The 10485-nt window shown below is 50.7% G+C and overlaps 1 protein-coding gene across 16 annotated transcripts in view; it reads left to right on the top strand.

The window, feature by feature from the left end:
- Window positions 1–8998: 8998 nt before the first annotated feature.
- The window catches only part of Whrn (whirlin), an 80952-nt gene continuing 79465 nt past the window's right edge, over window positions 8999–10485 (top strand). For 9 of the 16 annotated variants that reach the window (XM_078048041.1, XM_078048040.1, XM_013356651.4 and 6 more), the window contains exon 1: window positions 9000–10465. In XM_078048041.1, the coding sequence (XP_077904167.1) occupies window positions 9848–10465 (618 nt within the window). In that variant the 5' untranslated portion in view covers window positions 9000–9847. Of the gene's footprint in view, window positions 10466–10485 lie in introns of all 16 variants that reach the window. The other 7 variants (XM_078048042.1, XM_078048047.1, XM_078048046.1 and 4 more) reach the window with 2 other exon arrangements.

Genomic DNA, 10485 nt, shown 5'->3' with positions numbered 1-10485 from the left:
AAATAGGACTGTATTTGGAAATAAGATCTTTAAAGAGGTAATTAAGTCAAAGTTTTAGGGTGAGCCTGAATTCAACATGAAGAAGAAATTTGGACACAGACATGTGCACCCCCAGAACTCGAAGATCCTGTGAAGGTACAGGAGGAAGGCAGCCATCTAGAGGAGAGAGGAGAGAAGAAGAAACCAGCCCTGCACACACCTTGATTTCAGACTTCTGGCCTCCAGACCTGCGAGAAAAATAAGCATCTATTGTCTCCGCCACAGAGTCTGCGGTCTTACCATGGCGGCCTTAGCAAACTACTATGGACATTGTCTGCCAGGTGAGTGGGTGGCACGGGCAACTGCGTTGGTTCTTACTGCACCCTTTATTATCTCCACTGAATGGAAGAAGATGTGAAACCAGAGGGATTAGTCACTCACTGAAGATCCTACAGGCGACAGGTTATGGAACCAGGATGTGAACCCAGGTCAGCCCGACTCCGAAGCCTGTCACACCCCCCTGCCAAGCTGTGTCAGGGCAACATAGACCTGGGACAAGGCTGCCATTGGCCAGGTGGAGCTCCAAGTCTCTTCCAACAGGAGCAGCCCGTGGTTGGCATGCCCTAGGGGATCCAACATGTTTTAGCACACTCTGGTGTCTCTCATACTCTCCCTGAGGGACTTCATGGAGTTCAGGTGTGTCTATGAATCTTTGTGAGCTGTTAGAGAAGGTTCCCGATGCTCCTGCAGGAAAAACCAGAACCTGCACCTGAAAATTGGTGGCCCTCTGTTGCTTCCTGAGTGCTGCCAGACGGCTTAGCCTGGGATCCCACGGCTGGCAAGACTCAGCCCGGCCCCCTGCTTCCTGTCGTGTCTTTGTACTGTGCCCTCAGCCCTCTGTCCATCCCACTTTGCCCAGTGCATGACCCCTACTCACGCAAGAGTCAACCTTCTATTGTTCCCTCTTCCGGGAAGTCATCTTGGAAGAGTCAAGAGGCTTCTTCCTCTGAGTACTTGTTGCACATTGCCATCTTCTAAGTGGCAGACATGCCCTAAGGTGATCCGGCCAGGGACAGACACCTGTGTATATTCTCCTCTCCTTCAGTAACTTTTTTCTCACCTATAGAATATGGTGCAGAGGGTGCGACTCCATTGCTTAGGTCACTTTGTATGGTAAAGGTGAGGGAATGTCATTTCTTTGATTACATCATGTTACTTAAGGTACATCTTAGTCTCTCTCTAGAGACCTCCTCTGACCTTGAAGAAGTGTGGGAGGCCAACCTTATGGGTGACTGAGTTACACTCCCCAGCTGGGTGCTGAGGCCCTCAGTCACAGAAATGGGTGTGTCTTGCTACAGCCCCATGGGTGAAGCTACGCTCACCTGTTCCTTTGTAATATAACCCCTTGCCCTGTTTAGGATAGAATCTTCCATGGAAGTGCCTTGTGTGTGTCCCCTTCTCTTACTGTGCCCTTGGGTGTGGCCTACCCAGGTGTCAGTCAACCTGCTGACAGTGGACATCATGAAGATAGAATCAGCCCCCGAAACCTGACCCCTTGCCTCATTTGAATAGCTTCTCCTCAATAAAAGAGGTCAGCACGTGCTCTCGCTCTCTCTCTTCCTGCAGACCCTTAAGGTCAGAGGAGCCGTTACAGCAACCCCCCCAAAAAAGGTATTTATGTCTCTTGTGTGGTTATTTCGTGCAGCCCAGTTAGCCCAGTTTAACTAGAGTGACCCCTGAGCCTTTTAGTCACAGGAACAGAAACCTGGCAAAGAAGTCAGCTAAGCTGGGCACAGTGGTGCATGCTTATAATCCCAGCAGCCCCGGAGGCTGAGGGAGGAGGATTGTGAGTTTAAAGCCAGCCTCAGCAACTTAGCGAGCAATTCAGTGAGACCCTGTTTCTAGACAAAATATTTTAAAAAGGGCTGGGAATGTGGCTCAGTGGTTAAGCTCCCCTGGGTTCAATCCCCAGCACCAAAAAAAGAAGCCAGCTAATCTGTGCAGTTTACATGGCAAACATTCATGAATGGCTTGTTGGGATGGAAAGCAATCTCTAGCCATCAGCCACGTGGTCCCAAGAGATGACCTCCACCATCAACTGTGTGAGCTTGGAAGTGTGTCCTCCCCAGTGAAGACTTCAAATGAGGACACAGCTCCACCAATACCTGGATGCAGCCTGGCATGGCCCTCAGCAGAAGAACCAAGAACCAGCTAAACCAAGAGCAGACTCCTGACACCTGGACACCGTGATAAAATAAGCTTGCATCGTGTAAGCCATCAAGCGAGGAATAATTTTAGACAGCAACAGATAACTAACAAAGTCTACTAAAGAACTTGGCCAGAATTATTCTTTATGTGTTATTCCCAAACTAGATAGGAACAAGATTAGAACAGAGTGAGCACTTTATAAATGCAATTTTTAATTTTTTTTTTTGTTCCAGAGATTGAACTCAAGGGCACTCGACCACTGAGCCAATCCCCAGCCCCACTTTGTATTTTATTTAGGGACAGGATCTCATTGAGTTGCTTAGCACCTTGATTGTGCTGAGGCTGCCTCTGAAATTGCGATCCTCCTGCCTCAGCCTCCTGAGCCAATGGGATTATTACAGGCATGTGCCACTGCACTAGGCATAAATGCATTTTTGAATGAAAAAAAAAACAACCTGATTTTTAAGGTTCCATCTGGTTTTAAAAAATGACTCTGATTCCAGGATGTTCAAAGTCCATTTACGGTTACCTTCATGGAAGGTCAACGAGAATATCAAATTTCTGAGGAATAAAGAAGAATGCAGCGAGCAAGCATTCTTCTGTAACAGTTATAGATTCTTTGACACAATTTGCCAAGTAGTTGGGCACACTGGGCCCTGTAAATGTAATAATAATGTCTGCCGAGTGCCTTTGAAGATAGTCAAAGTCAAAGGCAAAAATCACAAAACTGGCTGAAAGACAGCTAGGATCATTAGCTGCTATTTGAAACCCGGAGGCAAACAGACATTAAGAGCCTGGAACCAGTCAAAGAAGAGTCATCAGTCAGCGGCGGAGCCTGGGACAGAATTCCTAATCTGCTTCGGCTGAGAACCCCAGAAAACTCTTCACGTCCCTCTTGTCCTGCCCTTCAGTGCAGCTCCCCACCTCCTCGGCCACAGGAACAAAACCGTAATCCTTGGAGCCAGGAAGGCCTGCAGGTCACCAGCTCCAAGCCCCTTCGCCTTGCAAATGGCAAGACAGAGGCACAGAGAGAAAGGACATGGCCAAGGTCCCAGGAGGGTCCCAGGAACAGGACTCATACTCGGAGTTGACCAAAGGGGGAAAAAAAAAAAAAAAAAAAACCCAAACCAAAAACTTTCTCTAGTGAGGAAATGAGGCAGCTATACAGAAAGTGAGGTACCTCATTCATATTTTTTAAAAGACTTTGACGGCACCTGTATAAATCAGCAAAGCTAAGGAGCGATTTTCTCAAAGCAGAGTTGTTGGGGTCAGCCCGGAGCCACCCCTCGTTCCACATTGCACCAGTCCCAGTGCTGAGCCACGTGCTTTACCCAGCACTATCCCTGTTTGCTTTCCAGCCTCCGCTCTCCCCTGGGTCTTTTTTAGCTCACGTTTTTTTTATAGGTGAAGAAACCGGGGCTCCAGAGATGATGCGATTTCTCCAGGGTTACGTAACCAGGAATTGTTTAGCCAAGTCTGCAGGACTGACCACGGTGCTGGAATGCTGAGATGATGGGGGCTGAGGCTCAGAGAAGGGGACACCATCTGGGACTCCTTGCCGGGGACTCTCGCTTCATAACTCACAAGGCTCCCTTCCAGGCACCTATGATCACATCTGATGTGCACAACACGACACTTCTGTCAGTGCTAGGAGGGCAGGGACTACAGTAGCCTTCCTCCTCCTGAATCCCCAGGATATCGTCTGGCAGAGCAGGGGAGCAAGGTACCATCTGAAGCTGAACCGAAGAGAGGAGTGGGTGCATAAACGGATGTCCCCGTTAGCCCTGCCAAGGTGGGCGTGGCTAGGATGTTTTTTCTAGAGGCTTCTCTAATCTGAACCTAGCAGGTGCTCGAGCGAGTGTCCCCCATCACCAATACCTAATCCTGTGATTAAAGGAGCTCTTAGCAATGGGATTACAGCACAGCATGCCTGATAAGGTGGCTCCTACATCCCTGCTTCTTTCCAGATCACAAATTGGCTTCCTGTGATTTGTATTTGCCATCATGATAGTTTGCTGTTTCCCCCAAAGCTGTGTGAGAGAAGACAGCATCCATTCCATCTGTCTTACTACAAAGTTCAGTGAGAGGACAGACTTTGGGGGAAACCACTCTGAGCCCAGACACTTGGTTTCCTCATCTGTAAAGTGGAAGTAATAATCACGGGACTGGGATACCTCTAAAGTACTTAGCCCTTGGCAAGCGATCCATACACGTTCCTTTTTGTTACTAATGAAAGAGGCTGGGCAAGGCTGGCCACAATTTTCCCAAGATCAAAAAGATAACAAAGAACATAGAAAGTATCTGAACCTAGAGATCAGCTCTGAGCCCTAACACACACATCAGCTCTGAGCCCTAACACACACTTTCCTGCACACACATCCCACGATGCTCTGAGACCACCAAACAGTCTCTACGGACCATACCAGGTCAGGATAAATAAATACTGGGACCTCTCCTCCTCTCCTGATGTTTTCATGCTCTCTCGTTCTCTCACCTCTCTCATCTCCCTGCACTTCCATCAATATTGTCGGCACTACCTACGAGCCATTGAGGTAACTGTTCCCCTTTTCACTGATGATCCCATCCATCCCCACTGACGTTGTTGGGAGGAGACAAGCTGTGATCCTGGAGCAGAAGTCATAACTCCGGCTGATGGTGTCCTTTCTGTAAGGATCCCCAACTGGAAAAGTTCCTTGTGATACCCAGCATCAGATAGCTTGGAATCTCCTTATCCTGTGCCCAGGCTGAGAGACCCAGGAGGTTCCCATCTCTCTCAGGGGTGTTTTCTTTGCCGACCCCTCCTTATTTCTCCCACCACTAATTAGCAGCTTACTAACCGGGAATCACTAGTAGGTGGCTTGTTTAAAAAGAAGCCTTGAGCTCCCAGCCCAACTCTTTAGAGAAGACGATGCCCTCATACTATTCCCATCCATGGGGAAATGTGGCCCTCCACCAGGGATGCTGGTACAGTTTTGCATCTCCGAACTAAATGCTGGGAGACTGCACAGCATAGTGGTTGACAGGAAGAATTCTGGATCTAGACAGTCTGAGTTTAAATCTTAACTATACCTTTAACTGCCTCTGGGACCTTAAGTATAGCCTATATCTCAGTATCTCTCTCTCCTACCTGGAGAATCATGATGATGATGATGACGGTGATGGTATCTCCTTTACTGGGTAGTGGGAGAGCTGAGTTATTTAAGATGTAAGTTTAAAACAGCAGTGTTTGCTGGGCATGATGGCACACTCCAGTGATCCCAGCAACTAGGGAAAGGGAGGCAAGAGAATTGCAAGTTCAAGTTCAGCCTCAGCAACTTAGCGAGATCTTGTTTCAAAATTAAAAATAAAAAGGACTGGGGATTTAGCTTCATGGTAAAGCACCTCTGGATTCAATTCCCAGTACCAAGAACAAACAAGCAAATAAATTAAACGGCAACACTCAATAAACATTGGTTATATTTTTATATGTCTCATGGGAAATGCATCTTAAATTAATCTCTATCTTATAAAGATACATTCCAGGGAGGTAAGAGGGAAAGAGAGAAGCTCCAAATGACTATGAAACAGAGGAAGGCCTTTTAAGATTGCCATGAAAAAGGAGGGGACATAACCAGCAACTTGTGACAACTTGCTTTTCTTTACTGCACAGGACAGGAGACATGCCAATTGCAGCTGCCGTCTAGGGGAATAGGGACAGGGAAATGTTAGGAGGCCATCTCACAAATGAGAAGTGAAGCCACCTGCCCTGAGTCACATAATTGGTTAAAGGGAAGCTCCAAGACCGGAGTAATGGTTTTCTAAGCCTGGTATCCAGAGCATAACTTATCATGTTGCCAAACAAACAAAAATCCAGTTCAACACCAAGCACTGAGCACAAAACAACACGATCCACTCTTCTTCCCTGTCTTTTCTACTGCTCCAGCATGCTCAAGTTTCCAGAAACATCCATCCGGGAAGGACATTGACTGGCTTGAGTTGAGGAGCTGTAACCAACAGTTAAAAGTGGCTTTAGTGAAGAATGCAAAGGGCCATGTGCAGCACACACAGGAGAGTACTATTTTCCCTCTGAAGAGGGCAGTATGCAACCAAGGCCAAAGTCATTGCTCACAGCTTCCTTGCAGGTGCTGAAGGCTGGAGGCAGCACAGCCCTCAGGAGCCCAGGCAGCTTGGGTTTCCGAGAGCTTATTTCTGAATGACAAATGCATCTTCAAATGTGAAATTGGATTCTTGGGCTACACACTGCCTCTCATCTGAGGGTACACATTGCAAACTGACACCAAGGTGTTGCAGGATGGCTGGAAGTATCCCCAACGATTTCTTGTTCTGTACTCTCACACTTGTCTGCCCTCTCAGTCGGCCCCTCTGAAATTAAACAATAGCACAGTATCCCAGATGGTCTCAGATGCTTTAAGGAGAAAGTGTTTCTTTTTTCTACTGTCTGCATTGAGGCTTCTGCTGCCTAAAGCAAAATACCTTCTCGAAAACATCCTTTGCACAGAAATAAAATGTTGGGAACAGGGATCTTAGCTCCTGGGATGCATTTATCAAGCCAATCACAGTAATTATAATTAGAACACTAACTAAATGAAAGCTAAGCATGAGATACATTTGCAGAAAACCTGAACCGCATACAATTAAGCCATGTTTGGTGGCATTTTGAGGTATTCCATTAATACATTTTAGGGATGGAGATCAATTTTTTTCTTAAGTATCTTGATCTAGTTGCATTAGCAGATTCAACTAGCGTCAAGAAGGAGGGGTAAGGAGACATGGTACGAACGGCTAAGTGGAGAGCTGGAAGATCAATGTCAAAGGTAGCTTAACTGGCTATTTAGAAAGTCTTCCTCTGTCACTGCCAAATGTGTCCATTGGGCATTCATTTAACCTGTTCTGTGTTAGAGAAATAAGAAGGAGAACTGAGGATCTTTAGGGAAAATAGAGCTTCATTTCTTAACCTGAGTTTTGGGAATGCATTAAGGCAACAGTGTTGAAATTCTTTTCACAGTTTCCCATTGTCCAAAGAAGAAACTTCTTCTTTCTCAGGATTTCTTCATCCAGGGGGTCCCCTCTTCAGTCAAGTCCTTATCATATGCTCCTCCCCTCAGACTGTGCCCCTCAGCCATGGCAACACTGTCCTGGCTTTTAACTTCACTCATACGATCTTTCTCCCTGCTGGACTGTGATCTCCTGGAGATCAGAGATTTTATCTCTTGAACTTGGGTCTGCAGCACCCAGCACATGACCCAGGGCAGCGGAGGTGCTTGGCAAATGTTGAATGAAGAGTGACCAAATAAATAAACAAATAGGAAAATGAATGAGCAAGTGTGTGATTGGTTCTTTTTGGGTCTGGCCCCTCTCCAGCTTCCCCTCTCCAGGTAGGCATCAGCTGGCTCTGCATTGGCAGTTCCAGAACACTTTAAAGGAGAGGGAGAGGGAGGGGGGAAAACAAAACAAAACAGGGGAGGCAATTCAGGTTAGTTAGGTTAGCAGGTGTGTGTGTGTGTGTGTGTGTGTGTGTTTTGTTTTTGCTTTTTGCTCTGGCTTTCCTTAGAAAGCCACCTTTGAGGGCTGGGGATGTGGCTCAAGCGGTAGCGCGCTCGCCTGGCATGCGTGCGGCCCGGGTTCGATCCTCAGCACCACATACCAACAAAGATGTTGTGTCCGCCGAGAACTAGAAAATAAATATTAAAAATTCTCTCTCTCTCTCTCTCTCTCTCTCTCTCTCTCTCTCTCTCTCTCTCTCTGTCTGTCTCTCTCATTCTTAAAAAAAAGCCACCTTTGAATAAAAACACAGGATTTTGCTGGGGATGTGGGTCAGTGGCAGAATGTCCTGAGTTCAATCCCTGGGACCCCCCACACACACCAAAACAAAACACCCCAGGGCTTTTCCTTAGATTGCATTTGGGGTAGTGGGTGCCTGGTGACAGAGTCCAGGCTGTGCCTTCCCATTTTATTTTGGGATAGGAGGACATAGAACACTGTTTTCACAACCCACTTCATACATGCATGTATATGTGCATGTATTATATTTAAGATTTTTGAGATCATTGTAGAGCCACATACACGTGTGAGAAACAGAACAAGGCATCCCATATACCCTTTGCCCAGCCTCCCCCAGGGTGGACAAGATCACCACCAGGACATTGACATTAGTTCAAGCCACCCACCTTATTCAGACTTCGCGAGGTGTGTGTGTGTGTGTGTGTGTGTGTGTGTGTGTGTTGTACACTTTTTATTTCTGTAAACGGCTTTCCTCCCCATGGATGAACGACGGGGCAGGGGTCCAGTCTGACCTATCGGCTCACAGGAGTTGGCGCCCGCAGGCACTCCATATGCTTGCCTTCATTTCTTGCACACAGCAGGTGACCAACACTCATCCATATAAAGACTTGAACTTGTATGTCAGTGCGTGTGCACGAGGGGGGCGCAACGTTTTAAGGTAGAAAAGAGAATCTGAGGCGTCTAGTATTTTAGAGGAAAAATGCAAAAAGTTGGCTATTTTTCTCCACAATTGTGAATTAGCTAGCTGGCTAATTGCTTCAAAGCGATCCTGGTGCACATGCTGCGATCCCCGAAGAGCAGTTTTTAAGTCCCCCTCCTCTCCACTCCCAGGGCTGGAGACCAACACGGGGCTCTCGGGGGCCCCGCCCGGGTCGACTCCTGCCCCTACACCCACTTTCACCCCTTTCTTCCTCAGGGCTGGACTGTTTCACCCCGTCTCCAGGCAACCGCCAGGCGCGCCAGGCGGGACGTCATTTCCTGAAGAGCCCGCGGGGGGAGGGGGTGGGCGAGGGGGAGGGGCGAGGGGGCGGGGCTAAGGCTGGGCAGGCGACAGCGACGGCGTCGGAACTCACTGGAAGACTCGGCCCAGGGTTGCTCAACAGTTCGCAAAGTCCGGGCTCGCGGCGGCGCGGCTCCATCTGCGCCCGGGCGGCGCAGGGGCGCGGGGACCCGGGGCTGCTGCATCCCGGGGCTGCCCCGGACATGCCCCGCACCCCCACCGGACGCCCGAGTGGCCCCATCCGCTGCGACTCCGGGGGCTCCGGGACTAGATCGACCCCCGCCCCAACTTCTGACTTTGGGGTCCCCCAGCCCTAGAAGAACCGGCGGCCCGGCTGGGGGAGCCCCGGGAATGGTGTGACGGGGCGGTCAGCTTTGCTGTGCCCCCCACTCCAGCCACCCGCCGTCTCTGTGCCCTCCGGAATGTAGCTGTTCTCTCCGCGCCCCCCGGCCTCCAGCCGCAGTCTCCGCGACCTCCGGGTTCCAGCCGCCAACTCTTTGTGCCCCAGGATCCCGCCGTTGTCTGCGCGTCCGCAGATTCCAGCCGCCGTCTCTTCGTCCTCCGGATTCCAGTTTCGCGACCCCCTCCGTTTTCGCACCCCCGGGACTCCAGCAGCGTTTCCGCGACCCCCCGGGATCCAGTCACTGTTCCTGCACCCCTCCAAACCCACAGTCCAGCCGTCGTCTCCACGCTCCTGCAAACCCAGACTCCAGCACTGTGTCCGCATCTCCCGGGTTTTGGCCCCCGTCTCCACGTCCCCGAAACCCAGACTCCAGCCGTGATCTCCGCGCTCCCCCGAATCCCGCTGTCGCGCCAGTTCCCGCAAGTGCAGCAGCGCCCCACCGCGCACCTCAAGCCTGGCCGGGCCTCGGCGGGGAGATGAACGCGCAGCTGGACGGCCTGTCGGTGAGCTCGTCCTCCACCGGCTCGCTGGGCTCGGCGGCCGGGGCGGGCGGCGGCGGGGGCGCGGGGCTGCGGCTGCTGTCTGCCAACGTGCGCCAGCTGCACCAGGCGCTGACGGCGCTGCTGAGCGAGGCGGAGCGGGAGCAGTTCACGCACTGCCTAAACGCATACCACGCGCGCCGCAACGTCTTCGACCTGGTGCGCACCTTGCGCGTCCTGCTGGACAGCCCGGTGAAGCGGCGCCTGCTGCCCATGCTGCGTCTGGTCATCCCGCGCTCAGACCAGCTGCTCTTCGACCAGTACACGGCTGAGGGTCTCTACCTGCCTGCCACCACCCCCTACAGGCAATCTGCTTGGGGCGGCCCCGACGGCGCAGGGCCTGGGGAGGTGCGCCTGGTCAGCCTAAGGCGCGCTAAGGCCCACGAAGGCTTGGGCTTCAGTATCCGAGGGGGCTCAGAACACGGCGTGGGTATCTACGTTTCCTTGGTGGAGCCTGGTTCCCTGGCTGAGAAAGAAGGGCTGCGGGTCGGGGACCAGATTCTGCGCGTCAACGATAAATCCCTAGCCCGGGTGACCCACGCAGAGGCAGTCAAGGTAGGGCTGTGGTTCCGGGA

Source organism: Ictidomys tridecemlineatus, chromosome 4 (genome assembly GCF_052094955.1).
Source record: "Ictidomys tridecemlineatus isolate mIctTri1 chromosome 4, mIctTri1.hap1, whole genome shotgun sequence".
Classification (NCBI taxonomy): Eukaryota; Metazoa; Chordata; class Mammalia; order Rodentia; family Sciuridae; genus Ictidomys; species Ictidomys tridecemlineatus.
The sequence above is the reverse complement of the archived record's forward strand: the minus strand, read 5'-3'. Positions and strand labels throughout refer to the sequence as shown.